We start from the raw sequence: 19,967 nt of genomic DNA, 5'->3' as shown, positions 1-19,967 counted from the left end.
GCAGTATAAAGCAATGAATAGCCAAATAAATAGAGCATTAAGAAAGAATAATCGAAGAATAGGAATAAAAGCACGATTCTCATATCTGTCAAATCTTTATTCGCAATGAAAATGGGAGACGAGCTTTGGAGCGGGTACATAAAGATATTTCACTGACACGCGACGTTGTAAGCCGGTATCGAGCGTAATGTATAAAGTACTAAAGAGGTCTTGCAGTTTCTTCTTGACGCTCAAGGCATCAGGAACTGTCTTGCACTAGGTTTTTTTTGTGCTTCATTTAATTAATTAATGAATAAATTATTGACTTGCTCTAGTAGTAATTAGAGCTCAGTAATTTATCAATGAGCGGGAGCGCGGATAAATTATCGGGCGGAGATGAAGCGGAAGATGGAGCGGAAAGATCAAGAAGAAGGATCAGTTTGTTTGGTGTCTACTCAAAAGTATTCAAAGTCATGCTGTCCAACTGGAAGGAATCTATCGAACACACGGAAGAGGAAGATCGTGTGCGAGAACTTGATGAGTTGGTGCTGCCTAGTAATGAAGAGTGGCGGTACCAAGTTTACTATCGGCTTGTTGATCTTCAGCGTGAATTAGATTCGACGTTGGATAAAGAGTAATAAACATTCATACTAATTAATTAGTTTATTTAGTTTTATTTTATTTTATTGACCAGAGTTTCGGATGAAGATATCGAAGTCGAAGGAGTCAAAACTCCGGTATCTCAGGATGACATCCCGTGGGAATGGGAACCGATTGCTGAAAATTCAGATGACTTGGTCAGGAATTCTCCGGATATTTTAAATGAAAGTTTCGCAAAACGCCAGGAGTTTTTGCGGCACTTGGAAAGTCCTGGGGGTTCGATGACTGAAGCTTACATTGAACCTGGGTGGAGATTGAATGATATTCTGCTGGCAGCTAAAGTTTTGAAGGGAGAGTCGTTGCCTCAGCAAACTTCTTATACAGATGAAGCTGAAATGCGTCGGGTTTTTGGTCTAGTCTATGACGTCTTGCGTTGTAAATTTTAATTTAATTACTTGTAAAATAAATTATGTAAATTAAATTGAATTAAATTTTGTGATTTTATGTTTAGATAAACAAATTTTGAACCAAGTGCTGGATGACGTTGGCTTCTGGGTCAATAATAAAGAGCTTAAAGATCATGAGCGGATTGTCTGGTTGATTTTATTCGATATGCAGGGACGAAAATTTACAAGTCCTTCTCAAATCGCCCAATTAGAAATGAGGAAGAGTTTATTTGAAGAGGCAGGACTATTTGGTATTGAAGAATCTTTGCTAAAAATTAAGACCAAGCTCGCGGCCAGCATCTCGCGGCTGAGAATCGGCGGGTCAGCTCTCACTCTAGGTTCGTTTCGCGCAATTTAAGTAAATAATTAAGTATCAGTTGGTGAGAAAATAAATTTTTAGATAAATTATTACCTGAGCACTTGCGACAAGAAGGAGTCTGCTGGACAGATGACGAAGCAATAGCTTCCGGTTGGGTAAATACTATTAAAATTCCAACAAAAGCTGAATTTATGAGTGAAATGAATAAACTGGGATTTAAATTATCAACTAATTGGCGAAGACTAAAAGAAAATAATTACGCATTCGATCCAATTTGCCCCAAAGTTGTGGTACTTCATGAAAAAATTCGTGAGCAGTTGGCTAGATCTGATCTAGTTCGCGACCGCCGTTTTATTTTTCTCGTAAGTTTTATTATTAATATTTTATTTATTTATTTATTGATGGATTCATCAACAGGAACGATCATTGTGCTTTGGAGCTGCGGCATTGGCCAAAACAATTCGCGTATCTCATCTCTGTGGCCCAATAATTCTAACGCATCTAATAGCACCCAGACATACTGGATATTTAGCCGGACTATTAATTGATATCGAAAAAGCTGGAAGACTTCTAGCTTTTGGAGCAGAATCACGACGTGCTGAGTACGAGGCCTATTTATCAGCCCTAGGAATCAGTGAAAAACAGTACCGAGTATTTTCTGAAAGGTAAAAGTTGTAAAAAAAAAAATAATAATGATAAAAAGTGTTGATAATTATTTTGGCTCCATGCAGTTATATCACAGCCCCGGGGTTCGCGGAACTAGAGCGTGCGACAGTAGTGTTAGCAACTCCTCCATGTTCTTACACTGGTTTAACAAACATAGTCGACCTAATAGTAGCACGAGGAGGTGACACAGAACTACTCGAGTCGCTGACAAACGTCGACGACCAAGCGCAATTAGAACGACCGCGTAAACTATTAGCTGAGCAAATGAGTTGCCTGAAGTATACACTCATGAGGCCAAATGTTCAGCTACTCATATACGAAGCACACAGTACTTTGCCTTCAGAGACCGTCGAGATGCTTCAGCAGGTAGTTCAGTATGCAAACAAGATGGCAGTTGACAAGCACACTCGTCAACACTTGGTAATATTTTTTTTAATAATTATTCTCTAAGCATTACTTTGAGTTTTATCGCTGCAAAGCTGTTTTTTTTTAGCCGAGAAGAAGAACTCCTACTAAAGACGCGAGTCCAAAGAGCGGCGGAAGATCATCAAGATCTGGAAAACGAGCTGCACTTCAGGAGTCACGGGCCAAGAGCTCTGGGGATGAAGACGATGAAGAAACTTCAAGTTCTCCAGTGCCGCAGGTTCAAGTACCCGACAGTGATCTGTTTGAGATAGGAAATATTTTTGAACTTTATGGACATTCGACTAGTGGAGATAAAGAAGTTGCTGATAATCCTCTGGCTGAAGACGGGTGTTATTTAGCAGTGGCCCGTCGTAAGGAGATGATGCAATTCAACTCTCTGTTTATGATAAAAGTTGCTGAGTCAAAAGGGCTCTTCGGAAATCCACAGGCTTGTAAATCTCCAGTACACGAGCAACAGTCTAGGGAAGAAACTTCAACGACGTCTCCGACACCCACTCCAGCAACGAACGGGGTTAAGAAGTCCAAGAAGGGAAGAGGGAAGAAGAAAATAGTGAGATTAGATCGCATTAGCGCGCCGACTCATTCCTCTATGCTGAAAGTTGGAAGTCGCAGAACTTCTCGGCATTCCAGACAATCTATCGACAATGAATCATGCGAAAGTTTCTCGGTATCCAGTGTCAGATTGTCCTGTCCGCGATACAGCGAACGAGTCGCTCGCGATGAACGTTTCATCAGTTATCAAGTCCGGGAAACTAAACGCAGAGATGTCAGAAGATGGTGGGAGCAGTCTGCTACTTTTTTAATCCACGCAGCGAGATGCGAGCCGTGTAAATTCCGTATATTTCACACCGACCCCTGGACCAAGAGAGTCCTCTACGCCCCGCGGGTCCAGCAGATTATTTTTCCTCATGAAGATGATCGTCATTGATTTTTTCTGTTGATAAAAAAATAAATAGACTCACATCTGCGTGTCTTTCTTCAGTAAATTTTTTAATTTAAGAAAGGATCGATTTAAGAAATGAAATGCGGCCTGGAATCTCCTGGGGCACAAAACCTCCAGCTCAAGTGACAGAATCGCGTGACGCTGAAAACGAGTTTTCATTTTTTTTTTTTTTATTTAACAAACTAAATGTTTACCTCTTACACGACACACTCTACCGACAATAACAATCTTTACACCTTATTATTATTTTTATTATTATTATTAGTACCCATGACATTTAACGCGTCATTTATCACGCGGTATTTTTAAATTATTTAATTATAATTATTAGTAACTATTTTATTGTCACATCTGTTGCATGTCAGTAAATATTTTAAATACCGATAGCATTTTATTAGGAGTGCGAAATTCAAATCGAATTATTCGTCAATTTTTGAATTATCTGGGAGTTTTTGAATTATTTGTAACTTTTCGAATTACTCGATTCGAATCGAAAAAATTTTGATCAGCTTTCAAATTTTCAGGTGTTTTTTAATGGAGAGCTTGGTTTTGGAGTGACGAAAAATAATTTTTTTGTAGATTCATGTCTGAGCTCTTTTTACCTCTGACTAAAATTTGAATTATTGGAAAAAATATTAGAATTTTAAATCCTCCTAAAGAAAATTTTGGAATTATTCGTAAATTTTCAAATGTTTCATGAATTTACGAATAATTCGGAAGGTTTCGAATTATTAGAAAATTTACGAACAATTCGAAAACTTACGAATAATTCGGAAAGTTTCCAATTATCCGAAAATTTACGAATAATTCGAAAACTTACAAATAATTCGAAAAGTCTCCATTTATTAGAAAACTTACGAACAATTCGAAAACTTACGAATAATTCGGAAGTCTCCAATTATTAGAAAATTTGCGAACAATTTGAAAACTTATGAATAATTCGACAACTTACGAGTAATTTTTAAAGTCTCGAATTATTCAAAAACTTACGAACAGTTCAAAAACTTACAAATAATTTGAAAGTCTCTCATTATTAGAAAATTTACGAACAATTCGAAAACTTACGGATAATTCGGAAGTCTCCAATTATTAGAAAATTTACGAACAATTCGAAAACATGAATAATTCGACAACACGAATAATTTTGAAAGTCTCGAATTATTCGAAAACTTACAAATAACTCGAAAAATCCGAATTAATTAAAAAAAATAAATAATTTATTAAAATTTAAACTCCGTTTCATCTATAAAAATGTAAAACTATAAATATTTATGAAAGTTTTATACAAATTATTGTTATTATTTCCCTAGAAAGTGTTACAAAGTATCAAATGAAATGTCATTAATATTATCACCAATTAAATAATTAAATAAAGTTATTATTGTCAATAAAATTTACTAAATGATATGATTAGTTATCGAGTGATCTGGTAAAGTATATAAGAGTCAAGTACATTACATATAATAATAATAATAACAACACATAAGTATATAGCAGCCAAGAGAAGAGTAGTTGACACGAATTAAAATGTAAGTGACTCAGCAAAGGATTAGACATCGAAGGGAGTTAAGAGATGAAGTATGAGGAGGACAAGGAGGAGGTAAAGGAGGTGAAGGAGGTAGAGTTGAAGAGGAGGAAATTTTGCGTGGTGGATGTCGCTGCTCGCGGGTATGTCATGAGCCTCGATGTACTTACACTTGAGACGTGTTATGTCTCTGCGGGAGTCGACAGTAAATCTAGCCGAGAGTTTACTGCACACGCCTTTAAAGACCCAACCGATTGTATATTTAATAATAACGTTAATGTTATTGTCGGTACTTTAAATCCATACCCAGTTTTAAAATTGCCTCCATAAATAATTTGCTTACTTCTGCAAAATTTCAAAATTGTGTCAGTTGAATTGGAGCCGCTTATAAATTACTAATTATTTTATATTTATTTATTAATTAAATTACTATAGTTTTAGTGAAAAAACACGGAGAGATTTACGTAATAACTACGCGGTTTATTTACACTTTTAATACACGTACTAGATAACGCTGATCTACGTGAGAAGTGACGTTAAATAATTTAAATTTAAAGTGAAGATAAAGATAAATTTTTTTTTGTTTGAGTAAAAAAATATATTTCTTATGACAAATTGCTGCGAAGGAGTTCAAGAAGGCGTTGGTCTTACGCCTCTTCATTTAAAACTCAATCGCGCTTTATTCTGTCGTTTCTAATAAAAAATAAATTACAAACAATAGTTGTAATAAAAAAAGTGTTTTTTTTTATAAACTAAATTTCCTTCTTTTATATTCTCTGAATCTTTGTTTCTTCCGGCTGCCAGATGACCATTTATAGATAATTTTTTTTTATCGCACGGTATCCTGTCGCCGATTAAAGCTTCCTGTTTTACAAATATATATTGTGTAGATATAAATTTATTATTTATTATTTAACTACAATTTAATAATTAAAAACAGTTTGAGTAGATGATATGTACTGTGTTGCTGGTGATAAATTAAATGACTCGTCGATAGACAACGATGTGCTCAGACGTTTACAGAGCGAGAAAATATCAGGACAGTTTACGCTGATGGACATCAGAGAGTGATGATACATTTGTGGATTATTTAATTGATAAGTCGCTGACGTCAAAGCACAACTATGGCTATCGATGCTGAGCTTGTTGGTATTTTAAACGGTAAACAATCTTGTCCACTGCTGTTGGCTAATGTCTGTAAAATATTTTATTTTTCTTAAATCTTTTTTATTGTAGATCTTGTTAAGTTCTTGGAACTGTTGTCAAAAGAAATAAACCTGCCGGATACGCTAGAGAATGACAGGAGTAATCTTTTGCGTCGTTCAAAAACAAGCTTGGCATCAGCAGGTCAACGATCTTCCTCGCCGGAGCCTTACCTTGACATGAATGCCGGGAAAGGTAAAGGTCTCTCGGTGGTCAAGTCTGGAGAAGTCAATAATATCAGTGACAATAATAATCATCAGCAGCAGCAGCTCACTGAGTACATCGATACGGACAATCCTCGGGTGTCCCGACACTCGGCTCAGGATTACTACGAGACCTTTCAGGAGTTTGCTGGTAAATCATCGGCGAATGATGAGCAGGACCAATTAAAAATAATTTACCGGAGTTTTTCTACTGAGCAGACACGCAGTAAATGTCACAAATGTGGTCCGCTGTTTCAGAAAGAAGAGCGTCGGTTATTTGGCTTTCAACTCTTTGACCAATTCCGCGAGCTTTGGGTTGGTAAGAAACTTTTTGTTTTATTTTTATTCAATTAATTGTTTTTTTCTTGAGTCGCTAATTACTAATGCGCTGTGTGCTTGGGGAATTTTAGGTCTCGTGGGAACTCATTTGTTGCTCTATGCTACTAAGAATGATAAACAGCCGGGTGACGTAATTTCAATACGCGGATACTCAGCGCGCCCGGCAACAGATTACGCGCCTCGAGATTCTGAACGCAGTAAATCTGCATTTGAAATATTTTGTCCTGGTGACAAAACTTATCAGTTTGTTGCCAGGACACCCAAAGAAATGGAGCAGTGGATCGCGATTATTTGCCGGACGGGAGTCAGAAAAGAATCGGAGGCTGATACAAACGGCGTTGACTTGCAGCCAAAGATTGAGGAAGAGTATCAAGATGTTGGTACCGAAGCCAAAGAAAATGAAGCCATTGAAGAGGTCGAGTTGAGGAAAAAAGAAACAATAGCTGGGGTCAATGGTGACGCAAATCCCCCGCCATTACCGGCACGAATACCTCGCAGACTTCCGTCTCTTCCTCATGAAGACAAGTCTGTTGATTTTACTGACGAGGCTTACTACGAAGATGACATTTATCAGATGGTAGAAGAGTTGAAGCAGCCCACGACCTACCAGAATGTTACTAAAGTTAAAGTTCCTAAAGATAAAGGCAAAGTATCTCCAGCGCTGGATACTTATGACGACATCGCGGGTAAAAAAGAACGAAAGGTTAAGCGCAAAAGTAAAAGTTACAAAGATAATTATGATGATATGCAGGCTGATGAAATTAAGAGTCAAGTTCAAGATGAAAGAACTAGTGTAATGTACGATGATATCGAAGCAGTTGATTGCAAAAATACCAAAGAATCTCCGAAGAAAAAATCATTTTTAAATCGCGTGAGATACAAAAAAGACTCAAAGAAAAAGAAAATAAAAAATTTACCAAAGGAAGTTAAATCGAGTGTTAAAGACATAAAACCTGATAGTCAAGACACTAAACCTGATATTCAAGATGCGAAACCTGATATTCGAGTTGATGAAAAAAATAATCAATCGGTTGAATTACCAACCTACGATGATGTATCAGATCTGATGATTCAAATTAACAAAAATACAGAGTTAGATAATATGGCTGAATATAATTGCCCACCAGCACCGAGGCCTATTTATTCAAAACCTCCAACGGTTCCCAATCCAGTTAAATTTAATGAAGAGCCAGAGGAATTTTATGATGACATTGGCTCGTTGAGAAATACCATGGAAGAAAAATTACAAAATAATAATGAAATTGTTAAAATAGAGGTTGCTGATGAGTCATCGCTGCGCATTAACGATCAACAGTCAAGAGTTAAGAATTCATCGCAGAGCGAGCTGTGGTCAAAGACAAATGGTCTGGACAATGACTTGGAGCATTACCAAGTGCCACGGTCACAGGACCCAATTGACTCGGGTCAATTAGACGTGACGGGAACCACCAACGGCTCTGTTAGCACGAGCGTCGTTCAAGAAGAACTTTACGATGACATCGCAATACTCGCAGACTTCCGTGCGAGATCACGTGACTCTGGATGCTCAAGTTCCTCATCTGATAAGACTGTTAATAATGTTACTAAAGCCTGGAACCGTTTTGCCAGCGGCCGGAAGTCAAAAGTAATCAATGAACTGACAATTGCTGAAAAAAATAACAGACGTTCGAGTAGCCAAGAGTTTATTGACGCCTGTCTAGACAACCACGAAGACGAAGGCTTCAAACTAAATAAGTTTCAAAAGTTAATTAATAAAATGGAGTCATCGCTAAATATATCAGCGAAACCCATTTCTTCTATTATAAGTAAATCTCATGATCATGACGACAATTAATTTTTAAAAATAATTATTTTTAATTAATATATTGTGTATATTTTGTAATAATTTTTAATATATGGTTTTAATTAAAATTTTAACTAATTAATTAATTAATCAATTTTATTTTTATTTATTTACTTTTTTATAAATTTAACCACTTAGTGGCTGTAAGTCTTTTATTCAGAAATAATTCCTGATTTATTAATGAGCATTGTCAGGAAATTTAAAAACAAATATATCATTTTAAATTAACCAACACTTCATTTAAAATATTCATTAAATTTATCAGATAAATAACCAACAATTTTACCATAATAATTTGCTCCTATCACTATAAATTTATTTGAACGAATAACGATTTCTTCAGCGATTAAATTTTTTTTATCTATAGCCAACTCTTGGTAATATTTAACAGGCAATTTTGTTTGAGCTTCCAGATAATTTGTGATGATATCCGACAAAGTCTCGTCGTATTTGGGCAAAAATATCATCAACGCCACAAACAAAATCCCCAGGAACAAAGTTACCAAAACAGTCGACAATAAAACCCGAGTGATGACACTGCAGAATCCTCGGTGACTTTCCTTAGCGGTAATAATTTCATGCTCTACCTCACCATTTTTAACATCTGCGACAATAACTTCAGTAGCTGGAGACACTTTAACTATTTTCTCAACATTCTTCTTCTTCTTCTTCTTCGCCTCCTTTTTAACAGGAACCTCTGCGACAGCTGTCTTTCTGCGGACTTTTTCTTCTTCAATAGACTGCTTTACTTGAGACAAATAAGCCACGATATTTCTTGCACATGCTTGACAGTCACTGCTGTTACTACAGGGTCCAGCGACACTGGCGACGGCTGCTGTCAGTGGATTGTCCTTCAAGTCCAGCCACTTTAGATTTTTTAACTCTCCCAGACTCAATGGCAATCTACTGATCTAAAGTAAAGGAAATTAAAATAATTAGTTTTGATAAATAGTACAGTCAGCCTGCGTAACTTTGGTTCAATGAGGGTAATTCGGACCACCTTTGAAGTATATTTAGGTTTTTTTTATCAGTTGAGTATCTTTGAATTTTAGACGTTTGTTGATGACAGTGGAGGCTCTCTAACTTTGACAACTAAGGGCTTGAAATTCCTAGACTCAAAGTTACAGAATTCACGGCATTAGTCGGACACTTGTTCTATTTTTTGTAAAATGAGGGAAATTCAAAGTTAAAAAAAAAAAATTAATATTTTAATTGATGATTTGTCACAATTGTGTAACAATTGACATCAAGTATGGAATTTTTTAGTCATAATTGACCATTACAGAGAATAGATGAGGATTGAACAACAAAAACAATCAATAAAACATTCATCAAAAATTATTTTTGTTAAAATTGTAATTTTAATCGTTCTGGTTAATTATTCATGATCAAATTATAATATTAATTTTTTTTAAATTGTAATACTTATTTTTATTTGTCAAATTATCATATCTCCGTTAATGATAAAGAACTTGAATTATTTAAACTATCTGAATAATTTAGGAGTAATTCGATTTATTCTCAAAAACACTTCACTATCACGATGAGGTTGTTCTTTAATTTTTGTATAAAAATTAGTAGTATAATTATAAAATTGTAATATTAATTATTCTCCAAACCATTGTCTTTATCATCCGAGAAATAATTTTGAATGAAAGTTTTTTCCATTTTTAAATAGCAAGTATTCTATTATTCGTAAAAATTTATGTTATTTAAACTATGCAAATAATTTGGAACATTCGTAAATTCGAATATTCGCGCACCCCTACATAAAATAAATTAATATTTCAACTGATGATTTGTAACAATTGACATCAAGTATGTAACGTTTCGGTCATACTTAAACTATTACAGAGAATGGATGAGATTCTACTGCACCTGGATGAAAAAAAATTTCTAAAAGTCTGAATTTAACGGAGTTTTGAAATCACGTAGCGAATTAAATTTTTTTAATAGACAATTTTATTCTGACAGACCAAAGTTACGAGTGTTGACTGTAATAAAACAAAATAATTAATTAAAAATATGAATAAAAATAAATACCTGATTACTATAAAGATCTAAATGTCGTAACTGTCTCATTTCTCCAATATTTTCAGGTATCTCAGTCAACATATTTTTACTTAAATCAAGTTTTATAATACTCGTAAGACTTACTATCGTGTTCTGAAATCAATAATTAATTAATTAATTAATAAATTAATTAACAATTCAAATAATTATTAATTTTCAAATTTAAATAAACAATAAATTACATACAGGAATAGAAACTAGTGAATTATTTGACAGATCCAATCTCGTTGCTTTTTTAATTGCCGCCTAAAAAATAAAATAATTAATTACATAATTAAATAATTAAAATATAAATAATTAACTTACAATTTCACGTATCGGTACTTCTTGCAGATCACAAAAACTTAAATCTAAAGTATCGTCTTCGAGTTTATCTTTAACTTTTATTTTATTAGTCATTTTGATTTATCGTTTTTAAATTTAATTATTTACTTATTTAAAATTATTTATTATTTACAATTAATTATTAAAAAAAAATCTTCAACTGCAGCACAGTGCGAATTATTTACCGGTAATCTAACCTAGTGTATACGTAAGCAAAAGTGACAGTTAATTTTTTAATAAATTTACCATCAGATGACAGCACTGCTGTCAAAATAAATAGAAAAATATAATTAATTTTTCTAGTTGTGTCTCAGTGCCAAGAAAATCCTGGAAATTTAATACTTTGTTATAAATTTTTTTTATTTTTAAATCGTCATCATCTGGAGTTCATTCCTGGTAAGAAGTTGATTCATTTAAATTTAAATTTTATAAATACGCCCCTGATTTTTTTGCATTCAGATAACCGTATCATTGTGATTGCAGTTGCTGTCTAGATAACAATAAAAATATACAGCGACTGGAGTAATTATTTTACAAGTTATCGCTGTTCTTTTACTGGTAATTTAAATCAATTTAAGACTTCAAATTGACACGTACCAGGAGGAATAATGGCACCGACTGTTCCTAGAACTTTAGCTAAACTTTATGGGTAATTAATTTATTTATTTATTAATTTTAGATTTTTTAATTAATTAATTAACTAATCAAGAGCCTGATTTTTTGATAGATATGTTGACGAGCACAAAAAAGAATATATTGAAACACTAAGAGAAGCGGTCGCAATAAAATCCGTGTCATCATGGCCGGATGCACGGGGCGAAGTGGTCAAGATGATGGAGTGGATGGAAAAAAAGATGAAAGCACTGGGAGCAAGTACTGAGTTGGCTGATATTGGAAAGGAGAAGCTGGCTGATGGCAGAGAAATTCCATTACCCCCGATATTAGTCGGCAGTCTTGGTAATGATCGTGGTAAGAAAACTGTCCTGATTTATGGACATCTGGATGTCCAGCCTGCGTTGATTGAAGACGGCTGGGACACCGAGCCCTTTACTTTGGTGGAAAAAGATGACAAGTTATTCGGACGTGGTAGCACTGATGACAAGGGCCCGGTTCTGTGTTGGCTGCATGCTCTCCAGGGATTCAAAGCTATCGGAGAAGATATTCCTGTTAATATAAAGGTATTTAAATATTTATTTATTCATTCATTCATTCAATGAAAGTCACGGTGGTGATAAAATAAGTGATGATTTTTTCTAGTTCGTCTTTGAAGGAATGGAAGAAAATGGCAGCGAAGGTCTTGATGAATTTTTATGGTCACGTAAAGACTCATTTCTCAGCGACATTGACTACGTTTGTATTTCTGATAATTACTGGCTTGGTACTACGAAGCCTTGTATCACTTACGGGTTACGTGGACTCGCTTACTTTAATGTCGAAGTGAGTTGCGCTAAAAGTGATTTGCACAGTGGAACATTCGGGGGAACTGTCCATGAAGCGATGGCTGATTTGATTTACCTGTTAAATTCTCTGGTTGATGTCAACGGGCGCATTCTTATCGATGGAATTTATGACAAAGTTGATAAGATCACTGACGCTGAGCTCAAGAGCTATCAGGATATTGAGTTTGATGTTGACGAGTTCCGAGCTACTGTCGGGACCAGCAAACTCGCTCATGATGAAGACAAGGTACAGATTTTTTTATTTTTTTTGGTTCTTAATTATGACTGGGTGTGAATTTTTATTCAGATAAAATTGCTGATGCACCGCTGGCGGTACCCAACGCTCTCAATCCACGGAATCGAGGGCGCGTTCAGCGAACCTGGGGCCAAGACGGTGATACCAAGAAAAGTTATTGGTAAATTTTCTTTGAGGATCGTGCCTAGTATGACTCCTGAAGAAGTCGAGCCTAAGGTGAAGGCTCATATGGAGCGAATTTGGTCAACTAGAGGCAGCCCCAATGTTATGAAAGTATATCTTGGTCATGGGGGTAAACCCTGGACAGAGAATCCTGACCACCCGCACTACGTCGCTGCTCGTACTGCCACCAAATACGTTTATGGAGTCGATCCTGATTTATCTAGAGAAGGAGGATCGATACCCGTGACTTTGACATTCCAGGAAGTTACTGGTAAAAATGTATTACTTCTGCCAGTTGGCTGTGGCGATGACGGCGCTCATTCGCAAAACGAAAAGCTCAATATTCGTAATTACATCGAAGGGGTAAGTTGTCTAATTAATTTACATGAGTTCTAAATAACCAATTTATTAATTAGTTAATTAATTAATTTAATTAATATATTTACAGACCAAGCTGTTGGGATCTTATCTCTACGAAGTCTCGCGTCTTTAATAAAAAATTTTTTTGTTTTTTATTTTATTACTATAAATAAAAAATACTTACGGTGTTAATGGTAGAATCAGGGTAAATTTCGCTATGACTGATTACATAGTTTACTTTTTATTAACTTTGTTAATAATTACCGTATATAAATATAAAAAAATAAATTCATACATTTATCTAATCACGATTTATGATATGATTTTTAGTACCCAAGCTGGCTGGCCTCTGTGAGCTGCCGGCGGCATAGAAATTTTCAAACCACCTTTAGAAAGTTCCCACTGCAATAAAATAATTAATAAATACTTCGATAATAATACCAAGTACCAAAAAAATTTCAAGTACCTTTAGAGGTCCCTCGTAACCCAGAATAGTGACGTTTGATGCAGAATGAACCGCCAGAGACAACGAATCATTTGAAGGCCAAGTCAAAACAGTTGCGTAGATTGTTCTTGTGTTAGAATTTCTCTGCGTGTACCAAACATCTTTACTTATGGTATCGTTTTGAAAGTCAAAAGGTCGAGTATAATAAATCGCTTCGCCATTTATTTTCAACCATTGGCCTAAGATAAATTTACTTATTAATTACGCCCTTTAAATTGAGCACGCGATTATTTTACCTATATCTCGAAGACGTTCTTCATAAATTGGGGGAATAATTCCGTCTTTAGTTGGCCCGACGTTCATTAATAAATTACCTCCGCAACTGACGGTAATTACTAGCTCTTTAATTAATTCAGCTGTTGTCAGATACTGACTTAGATCAGCATTGCGACGATAACCCCAGGACTTTTTGTCGATTGTCATCGCATTTTCCCACTTGTGCTTTTGCAAAACTCCTTATTAAATTATGATAATTAAGTTAAGAATTATTTTTAGTTTTTTTATATGCAGTTACATGTCTACTCACAACATCTCTACTCAGCCTCAACTCTACTGAAATATAATTTAAGACTGAGCCGTACGAATTTTTAAATTTTAGATTTCTATTAATTATCATTACTGCAATTTTTTATCTTCCGCCCAAAAGCCGAAGAACGTCGGAAGATTTTCATTGATCTTCTACGTAAGTAGAGTTGTAGCTGAGTAAAGTTGTTGCTGAGTCTAGTTGAAGTAGAGTTAAAAAATATTTGAGTAGAGTTGAGACTTAGAGAAGTAAATGAGTAGAGTTATAGTCATTTCCTTTGAGTAGAGATGTAAGTAGGGTTCCCTAATGTTTCATCCGCAGACGTTAAATCCGCGAGGTTGTAAATCGGTAATGTGCCTTTTTTTCAAAGGTTTAGTGTGTGTGTAATTACAATAGTATGTGAACACACCCACGCTTGCAATGTTACTGAAAAAAATTAAATGAGTAAATAAAGTAAATAAATTATTATAAAGTCGCGGATTAGATGTCCGCGGGCAAACATTCGTGATACCAAGTAGACATGTAACACCTTCTATTTATCAATAAATTAAACCTGGATTGTATCTGTCTTGACAGGTATAAAAATCTCCATGATGACAAAGTGTCTCGTGACCCCAGCGATCATTAACAACTACCGTATCTTTAACTGGACTGTCATTAAACAGCCAAGCTAAAAATTCTTTGGACTTCCAGTAGGTATCCGGAGCTTCCCATTCGCCGTCAGACCAAAGAACCTCTGGATGATAAGCATTGACAAGTTCCAGCATCTCAGGAATTATTTTATAATTCACAAATTCACTAGTGGAAAAGTTTGATCTCTTGTCAGACTCCCACAGGGGATTGAACCACTCGTACAATGAATGGTACAAACCGAATTTTATTTTAGTGTTTCTTATTGCGGTCGCCAGTTCACCTGCAGGTTGTCAATTTAATTTTACAAGTGTTTAATTGATGATTAATTATTTAATGATTACCGATTAAATCTCTGTGGGGCCCAACATCTTTTGCATTCCAGCTGAACGAGTACTTGGAAGGCCACAGAGTAAATCCTTCATGATGTTTACTTGTCAACACCACATACTTAGCACCCGCTGATTCAAATAATTCAGCCCATTGGGTTGCATTGAAAAAATCAGCAGTAAAATCACGTGCGAAATCTTGGTATGAATAATTTGGCGGGTACCGTTGTCGCATAAAATCACTTATTTTACCGGTACCATTTTCATCTTTAATTTAAAAATATTTAGTCCGCTACAAATAAAATTATTTTATATGTATTATTGAATAATTTACCTTTCCAATTTTTCCAAAACCATTCTGAGCCAAAACTGGGAACGCTAAATACACCCCAGTGGATAAAAATTCCAAATTTAGCGTCGTCGTACCACTGAGGTAACTTGCGGTTGTCCAAACTGTCCCATGTGGGTTTGAAAGGTGAATTTTCACAGGATTCACAAATTTCATTATTTTTGGATAACAAATCAAAATTATTTATAGTGTAATAATCAGCAGTGCACAGTACCGCGAAATTTATAATTATTGATATTTTAATTATCATTTTTAATTTTTTAAATTATCGACTCCGGTAAAATTAAATCTTTCGAATTTACTGTAAACTCATTATTGACTACGGATTTTTATATACATATATTTATACTAGTGATTATCAATTATCTTATCAGTTTAATAATCAATTCATTATTTTTTTTACATCTGTTTAAAGTCCATATTTATTGGTTTTATTTTTATGAGATTATTTAAGGAAGCCTTTATGTAAAATGAGAAATATCTAGATTATATTAAATAACCGGCGCACAGTTTAACTAAAGTATGAAGTTAAGTAAATAATGAGTTATGAATTATTATTATGAATTACGGACATGCAGCGCAGTCGACGGCACGTAAACAAATGAGTTCAGGGGGAGAGACCTCCCTCGTTTTTAAATTCTGCGCACGAGCAGTACTTTCGCGCATGCGCATTTACCAACTTTTTTTGCATATAAAACTTTTGAGCGGGTAAAGTTTTTGGAAATTTTGGACTTTTATACAGAAACGCATTGAGTTTTCGTACGCAATTTTTTTCGCGGGAAATTTTCTGAATTCAAATTTAATTACGACTAATTTCTCTCTGAAATTAGACAGCGATTACGTCACTCGATTCCAAATTCTTCTTAAAACCTCCGATTTATTCAAAATAAATTTTTTTGAATATTTTGAATGTCAGAAGTAATTTTACTTTCAATACTCAACAAGACTTTCATTTTTTTTTTCGAGTTTTCCTGCAAGTTATTGCCACCACACTGTAAAAAAAATTTTGGACCCGGTGTAGTGTAAATGACTCGGTGTGAAAATGACACCAAATATCGTGTTGTGAATTAAAAATTTTCACACCGTCAAGCGTGTAAATGTGTAATTAATCATAATTTTGCGTTAAGGAAAAATAATAATAAAAATGTTTAAATGTTTAAAATACTATTTAATATCTAAATAATATTAATATAGTAATTGATTAATTAGCTAAAGATGTTCAATAATCGTTTGTTGCCCGTTAATCAAAATTACGAGTAACTCGGAATGGTGTAAAAAAGTAGATTACACCGTGTTAAAATTACACCGATGGAAAATTTACACCAAGAGAATTTTATTTAACACGACACGGCCGTGCAAAGTTCTCCGGGTCCATTTTTACACCGAAATTTTTTGCAGTGCAGGGAGTAAAATTAATAAAATTTGTTTGATAGTAAATAATATTTATTAAAATTATTTCAGTACGTTTACGATTTACTAATTTATATTTTTTTCTACAATTATTTACAGGCATAAATATTAATTTGATTTTTGTAATTTATTGGTTTGCTGTAACAAAGTGAGTATGTCATATTTAAAAAAAAAAACAATGTAAAAAATTAATTACATTGTGATTGTAACAATATCTACATCAGTCCTGTATGACTACTTTCTCCAATAAAATAATTAATTAACATAATTAACTAATTATTCGTCGACAGTAGTTAATAGTACAAATACAGAATACGAATTCTTTAAAATCTATATATAAAAAATTACATATCTTTATCTGACAAATATTTTTCAGTAAATAAATATTTAATTTATTTATCTAAATAATTATTTACCGAAATAAAAGTCTCCATAGATAAAATAAAAAGACCCCCGGCTCTTATTTCCACAGGTTTCATTGTTCTTATCATGGCAGTTGTAAGGTAATTTTTTAAATTACGGTTAAAATTACTCTCCCAGCCACTCATCCACTGACTTGTCGTCAGATAGTCTGCCTGTAATAATAATTTAATCGGACAGACTGGGATTTATTTAGTAATTGTAATTAATTACCTGAAATTTAAGTTCATTACCAAAGCGACACCAGTAAAAAATTTGTATAAACCCTACTAGAAGGAAAAAAATCGACCTCATCAATCTTTTTTTATCATGAGGAAACTAAATTATATTTTAATAATTTCAAAATAAAATAAATCATTTTAATTTATAATTAAATTTAATTAATAAATTTTTCTTTAGAAAAAATAATTACCGTGACTGCAAGAAAACCATTCAAACAAAATATCATTGTACTGACAGCAAGTTGTACCATAAGACAAGTGCTCAGAGTATCGTTAAGATGATTAACGATTTCAACAATTCTCTGATGATGTTTTATGCAGTACCGAAGTCTCCATTGAAAACAATTGATGTCAACTTGACGATTATTTTTATCATTTTCAAACAGTAAAAAATTTTTTATTTCCATTTCCTCGTCATCTATTTCAGACAAATTGAATTTTTGGATGTCGTCAAATTGGCTTTGAGATGAAACACGTGGACGTCTCGATAAATTTCTGTCGCAATTTTTATAATTGCAAGACAAAACTTGAATTTGAACTGTAGTCCATCTCAGTAGGCCCCACATTGTTATTTCAATGGCCATCAAACTAATTAGACCGTAAATTACTGTGTAAATTTGAATAGAAAGTGCTACTGCGTACATCGAAGGTCTGGTTATGTCGAATGGAAATATTGCTCTGCTCGGTAATTCACCTTTTTGAGATGTTACTAAAAATATTGTTGCGAATCCAAGTACGAATGTTGCGTTTGACCACAAATAGTAGTCAAGTGTTTCAAAAAATGCACATCTTTTTATTATCTTCATTACTCCTTTATCTAAATTTGAAAAAATAGATTAAAAACTCCCTTTGAATCCGACAGGAAAATTCTCATCAGATTCAACCGGAAATTTTCGATTGACTATCAGTTTCAATCAGATTTACAGTCGAACTCCATTAACTCGGATTCCATTATCTCGGAACTTCCCCTCAATCTTGACCCCCACCCGATACCATACATTTGTATGCCTCTGTCTATATTTATCTAAATATCATTCATGTAGATGTAAGAGCGCATGCGTCATAGTTTCCTTTTAAGGAAGAAGGGGTATCCGTTAACTCGGAAATTCCAATAAATTTCCGCTCCTCCGTAAACTAACCCGAAGTTAATGGAGTTCGACTGTAATCGAATTTTTAATCAGAGAAATTAAAATATCTAGTACACGATCACTCCATATATTTGTATATCTATATTTAGTAAAATTTAGTAAATATAGATATGCAAATACATGAGTAATCGGGTACTAGTTCCCTGATCGGGTACTGGGTCTCAATAATAAAAAAAAGGTATAGGGCAGAGGTATCGTTTTTTGGAAACTTCAGGGCCAGTTTTGGACATGAAAAATTTGAATAAAATAATTTGTAATTTACACCTTTACAATAGAATTGTTTTTATTAATTCAAAAAAAATATTAAATTCCTGAAAATGGAACAGTAGCCACAAATAGCACTTCTACCCTAGTAATTTTACCATTTGATTGTCGAAGTACATCAACTGGATCATGAATGTCACTGATGAGTTTTTCAAATTTCTGATATTTAAATATAACAGTGCATATTTTAAAAAATGCCGAACCAGCGCCAGCAATAAAACAACTGTCATCAACAATAACAACTAAATCATTACAATTAACAACAAGATCGGCCATTGATGTCAAAATATAGGAGATCAAAACGAAAAAACTTAATAATCTGCAAAATAAACTTATTAATTTTCTCAACGGTGTAGACGAGTCCGATATCCAGATGCCCGAAAACCTTGAAAAATATAAATCATCTAAATTAATGACATATTTTAAAATATAAATATATATTATCTAACTAATAAAGTATCACCTGAAATAGCTGAGACACTTGTTCAAGCAGACACGATGTGTTTCGACGGATATACTTTTCATATCTGCCAGTTTATATTATAGATAATTTTTATTCCTTTTTTCCAAGTTCGTTTAACCCAAGAACAAAGGAAGCTAAAGAAAATACGAGTTGGTACCTAAGGTAGTAATTTACTAAAACGTTGGTAAAATGCTGCAATTTTTTTAATGCTACTTAAATATTTTTTCCCGCAAAAGTTGATTTATTATTCAAATATGATTGCACTAAATTGCTATTGAATATTTGAGCAGGTGATAGTTTTTCACACATGGTATACTTGCTTTTGTCTATCGTCTTTACTTCGTAGAAAAATACGAATATTGAGACTATTTTCTTATAAACTTTGGCGCCAATCAATCAATCAATAGTCATTATTTGTATTTTATTGCGTGTATCGTAAGCTAGGTCTTTATTTTATTTTTTTTTTCAGAATAAAAAAAAATTTCATTTTTCTTTACAATACAATATAATTTATGTAGAAAATAAAATGTTGTGCAGCATACGTCAGTTCAATAAAAAAAGTGTTGAGTTTTGTATCGGGGGATCATAAATAAAAATGA

At 33.8% G+C, this 19,967-nt stretch overlaps 6 protein-coding genes across 12 annotated transcripts; 3 read left to right on the top strand and 3 right to left on the bottom strand.

Moving 5' to 3' along the window:
* The first annotated feature begins 239 nt into the window (after positions 1–239).
* On the top strand, positions 240–3,888 carry LOC130672614 (uncharacterized). The gene is made up of 7 exons (XM_057477252.1): positions 240–613; positions 674–1,014; positions 1,091–1,363; positions 1,426–1,706; positions 1,762–2,009; positions 2,076–2,430; positions 2,504–3,888. Exons 1-7 carry the CDS (start codon positions 342–344, stop codon positions 3,362–3,364), a joined length of 2,631 nt encoding a protein of 876 aa, XP_057333235.1. The 5' UTR covers positions 240–341; the 3' UTR covers positions 3,365–3,888.
* Positions 3,889–5,019: 1,131 nt separating this feature from the next.
* Positions 5,020–8,566, top strand: LOC130672615 (uncharacterized). Its single transcript, XM_057477253.1, has 3 exons — positions 5,020–6,065; positions 6,141–6,629; positions 6,721–8,566. Exons 1-3 carry the CDS (start codon positions 6,029–6,031, stop codon positions 8,481–8,483), a joined length of 2,289 nt encoding a protein of 762 aa, XP_057333236.1. The 5' UTR covers positions 5,020–6,028; the 3' UTR covers positions 8,484–8,566.
* A 35-nt stretch (positions 8,567–8,601) lies between these two features.
* On the bottom strand, positions 8,602–11,090 carry LOC130672618 (leucine-rich repeat-containing protein 59-like). The gene is made up of 4 exons (XM_057477257.1): positions 10,872–11,090; positions 10,752–10,811; positions 10,536–10,658; positions 8,602–9,403 (listed from the first exon to the last, which is right to left on the bottom strand). Exons 1-4 carry the CDS (start codon positions 10,962–10,964, stop codon positions 8,729–8,731), a joined length of 951 nt encoding a protein of 316 aa, XP_057333240.1. The 5' UTR covers positions 10,965–11,090; the 3' UTR covers positions 8,602–8,728.
* A 53-nt stretch (positions 11,091–11,143) lies between these two features.
* LOC130672616 (cytosolic non-specific dipeptidase) lies at positions 11,144–13,411 on the top strand. 2 transcript variants are annotated; one of them, XM_057477254.1, is made up of 6 exons: positions 11,144–11,285; positions 11,373–11,538; positions 11,617–12,067; positions 12,147–12,575; positions 12,636–13,109; positions 13,195–13,411. In XM_057477254.1, exons 2-6 carry the CDS (start codon positions 11,498–11,500, stop codon positions 13,237–13,239), a joined length of 1,440 nt encoding a protein of 479 aa, XP_057333237.1. In that variant the 5' UTR covers positions 11,144–11,285; positions 11,373–11,497; the 3' UTR covers positions 13,240–13,411. The 2 variants fall into 2 exon arrangements, with proteins under 2 accessions (XP_057333237.1, XP_057333238.1); XM_057477255.1 differs by having other exon boundaries at positions 11,147–11,285; positions 11,349–11,538.
* On the bottom strand, positions 11,617–16,028 carry LOC130672617 (alpha-L-fucosidase). The gene is made up of 6 exons (XM_057477256.1): positions 15,428–16,028; positions 15,109–15,360; positions 14,688–15,047; positions 13,848–14,066; positions 13,573–13,790; positions 11,617–13,508 (listed from the first exon to the last, which is right to left on the bottom strand). Exons 1-6 carry the CDS (start codon positions 15,690–15,692, stop codon positions 13,419–13,421), a joined length of 1,404 nt encoding a protein of 467 aa, XP_057333239.1. The 5' UTR covers positions 15,693–16,028; the 3' UTR covers positions 11,617–13,418.
* An 883-nt stretch (positions 16,029–16,911) lies between these two features.
* LOC130672703 (uncharacterized) lies at positions 16,912–19,773 on the bottom strand. 6 transcript variants are annotated; one of them, XM_057477387.1, is made up of 6 exons: positions 19,369–19,773; positions 19,004–19,290; positions 17,685–18,310; positions 17,506–17,538; positions 17,269–17,427; positions 16,913–17,182 (listed from the first exon to the last, which is right to left on the bottom strand). In XM_057477387.1, exons 1-6 carry the CDS (start codon positions 19,428–19,430, stop codon positions 17,129–17,131), a joined length of 1,221 nt encoding a protein of 406 aa, XP_057333370.1. In that variant the 5' UTR covers positions 19,431–19,773; the 3' UTR covers positions 16,913–17,128. The 6 variants fall into 6 exon arrangements, 5 of the variants coding, with proteins under 5 accessions (XP_057333369.1, XP_057333370.1, XP_057333368.1 ...); XR_008990759.1 differs by having other exon boundaries at positions 16,914–17,182; positions 17,506–17,590; positions 19,369–19,772; XM_057477385.1 differs by having other exon boundaries at positions 16,916–17,182; positions 17,486–17,590; positions 19,369–19,770.
* Between the last annotated feature and the right edge of the window lie 194 nt (positions 19,774–19,967).

The sequence above is a fragment of the Microplitis mediator genome, chromosome 8 (assembly GCF_029852145.1).
Source record: "Microplitis mediator isolate UGA2020A chromosome 8, iyMicMedi2.1, whole genome shotgun sequence".
Classification (NCBI taxonomy): Eukaryota; Metazoa; Arthropoda; class Insecta; order Hymenoptera; family Braconidae; genus Microplitis; species Microplitis mediator.
Note: the sequence above shows the minus strand (reverse complement) of the source record. Positions and strands in the feature narration are given on the sequence as shown.

What these genes read in the sequence shown, in the direction of transcription:
- LOC130672618 (XM_057477257.1), bottom strand. Translation starts at nt 10,964, where the DNA reads ATGACTAATAAAATAAAAGTTAAAGATAAACTCGAAGACGATACTTTA. An exon ending in ATTCACTAGTTTCTATTCCT is followed by an intron (nt 10,659 to 10,751) that starts GTATGTAATTTA and finishes TATTGATTTCAG; the next exon opens with AACACGATAGTAAGTCTTAC. An exon ending in TAGATCTTTATAGTAATCAG is followed by an intron (nt 9,404 to 10,535) that starts GTATTTATTTTT and finishes CCTTTACTTTAG; the next exon opens with ATCAGTAGATTGCCATTGAG.
- LOC130672617 (XM_057477256.1), bottom strand. Translation starts at nt 15,692, where the DNA reads ATGATAATTAAAATATCAATAATTATAAATTTCGCGGTACTGTGCACT. An exon ending in GTTTTGGAAAAATTGGAAAG is followed by an intron (nt 15,361 to 15,427) that starts GTAAATTATTCA and finishes TTTAAATTAAAG; the next exon opens with ATGAAAATGGTACCGGTAAA. An exon ending in GTTACGAGGGACCTCTAAAG is followed by an intron (nt 13,509 to 13,572) that starts GTACTTGAAATT and finishes ATTTTATTGCAG; the next exon opens with TGGGAACTTTCTAAAGGTGG.
- LOC130672614 (XM_057477252.1), top strand. Translation starts at nt 342, where the DNA reads ATGAGCGGGAGCGCGGATAAATTATCGGGCGGAGATGAAGCGGAAGAT. An exon ending in GATTCGACGTTGGATAAAGA is followed by an intron (nt 614 to 673) that starts GTAATAAACATT and finishes TTTATTGACCAG; the next exon opens with AGTTTCGGATGAAGATATCG. An exon ending in ACCGCCGTTTTATTTTTCTC is followed by an intron (nt 1,707 to 1,761) that starts GTAAGTTTTATT and finishes ATTCATCAACAG; the next exon opens with GAACGATCATTGTGCTTTGG.
- LOC130672616 (XM_057477254.1), top strand. Translation starts at nt 11,498, where the DNA reads ATGGCACCGACTGTTCCTAGAACTTTAGCTAAACTTTATGG. An exon ending in ACTTTAGCTAAACTTTATGG is followed by an intron (nt 11,539 to 11,616) that starts GTAATTAATTTA and finishes ATTTTTTGATAG; the next exon opens with ATATGTTGACGAGCACAAAA. An exon ending in TCGCTCATGATGAAGACAAG is followed by an intron (nt 12,576 to 12,635) that starts GTACAGATTTTT and finishes ATTTTTATTCAG; the next exon opens with ATAAAATTGCTGATGCACCG.
- LOC130672703 (XM_057477385.1), bottom strand. Translation starts at nt 19,430, where the DNA reads ATGAAAAGTATATCCGTCGAAACACATCGTGTCTGCTTGAACAAGTGT. An exon ending in ATGGTTTTCTTGCAGTCACG is followed by an intron (nt 17,591 to 17,684) that starts GTAATTATTTTT and finishes AATATAATTTAG; the next exon opens with TTTCCTCATGATAAAAAAAG. An exon ending in CTATGGAGACTTTTATTTCG is followed by an intron (nt 17,183 to 17,268) that starts GTAAATAATTAT and finishes TTTTATATATAG; the next exon opens with ATTTTAAAGAATTCGTATTC.
- LOC130672615 (XM_057477253.1), top strand. Translation starts at nt 6,029, where the DNA reads ATGGCTATCGATGCTGAGCTTGTTGGTATTTTAAACG. An exon ending in GCTTGTTGGTATTTTAAACG is followed by an intron (nt 6,066 to 6,140) that starts GTAAACAATCTT and finishes TTTTTATTGTAG; the next exon opens with ATCTTGTTAAGTTCTTGGAA. An exon ending in ATTCCGCGAGCTTTGGGTTG is followed by an intron (nt 6,630 to 6,720) that starts GTAAGAAACTTT and finishes GGGGAATTTTAG; the next exon opens with GTCTCGTGGGAACTCATTTG.